The sequence below is a fragment of the Poecilia latipinna genome, unplaced genomic scaffold, assembly GCF_001443285.1.
Source record: "Poecilia latipinna isolate Pla-1442-1.1 unplaced genomic scaffold, P_latipinna-1.0 Scaffold1057, whole genome shotgun sequence".
NCBI classification, from domain to species: Eukaryota; Metazoa; Chordata; class Actinopteri; order Cyprinodontiformes; family Poeciliidae; genus Poecilia; species Poecilia latipinna.
The window spans coordinates 30,478-31,091 of NW_015113673.1; the positions used below are offsets into that span (position 1 = coordinate 30,478).

General features: G+C 37.0%; 1 protein-coding gene across 2 annotated transcripts in view; it reads right to left on the bottom strand.

Annotated features, from left to right (window-relative positions):
* The window catches only part of gtf3c1 (general transcription factor IIIC subunit 1), a 33,570-nt gene that overhangs the window by 15,940 nt on the left and 17,016 nt on the right, over window positions 1–614 (bottom strand). For both annotated transcript variants that reach the window (XM_015051629.1, XM_015051628.1), the window contains exons 19-20: window positions 442–539; window positions 238–334 (exon numbers count right to left, since the gene is read on the bottom strand). In XM_015051629.1, the coding sequence (XP_014907115.1) occupies window positions 238–334; window positions 442–539 (195 nt within the window). The remainder of the gene's footprint in view (window positions 1–237; window positions 335–441; window positions 540–614) is intronic.

Below are 614 nucleotides of genomic sequence, written 5' to 3' on the forward strand. Positions count from 1 at the left end.
TAGCTGTAAGCAGAAAATCATCCTAATTAGTAGAAATGAAGGCTCTGTAGCATCAACCTGTGTGTAATTAATATGTATAATGTGTTTCACTTAATGATAAAGTTCCTTAAATTATGGAAAACACTGTTAGAGTATTAAGAATATTATTTTTAATAGTATCCTAATGTATTGAATGGGTCAGTACATAAATGAAGTTAATGTTTTCATTTTAATTACATCTATGATATTCCTCAGTACCTGGTCTTTGTCTTTGAATCTCTCAACTACACCGAACTGCACCAAACCCATGTAGGTCAACTTCTGCAGGTTCTCATGAAAGAGGAAAATGTATTTCCTGGAAAAGAAAAAAAGGCAGTAATTGCTGCTCGGCAGACAAGGCCACGGTTTCTGACAGGAAATTAAATTCAAAGGTAAAGAAAAAGAGAAAGAAATGAAAATCACCTTTTATAAAGAAGCTGTCTTTTCATTCTAGTGGGCAGCGCTCTGACGAGATAGTGCTGCTTCACAGAGTCACTGAGGTAATCCTCCAGCTCATCCACCTGCGGACGCGCAAGCATGAGCAGAAAATTGGGTAACACTTTAGTTGAAGGGGGTTGAATAAGACTGTCATGACA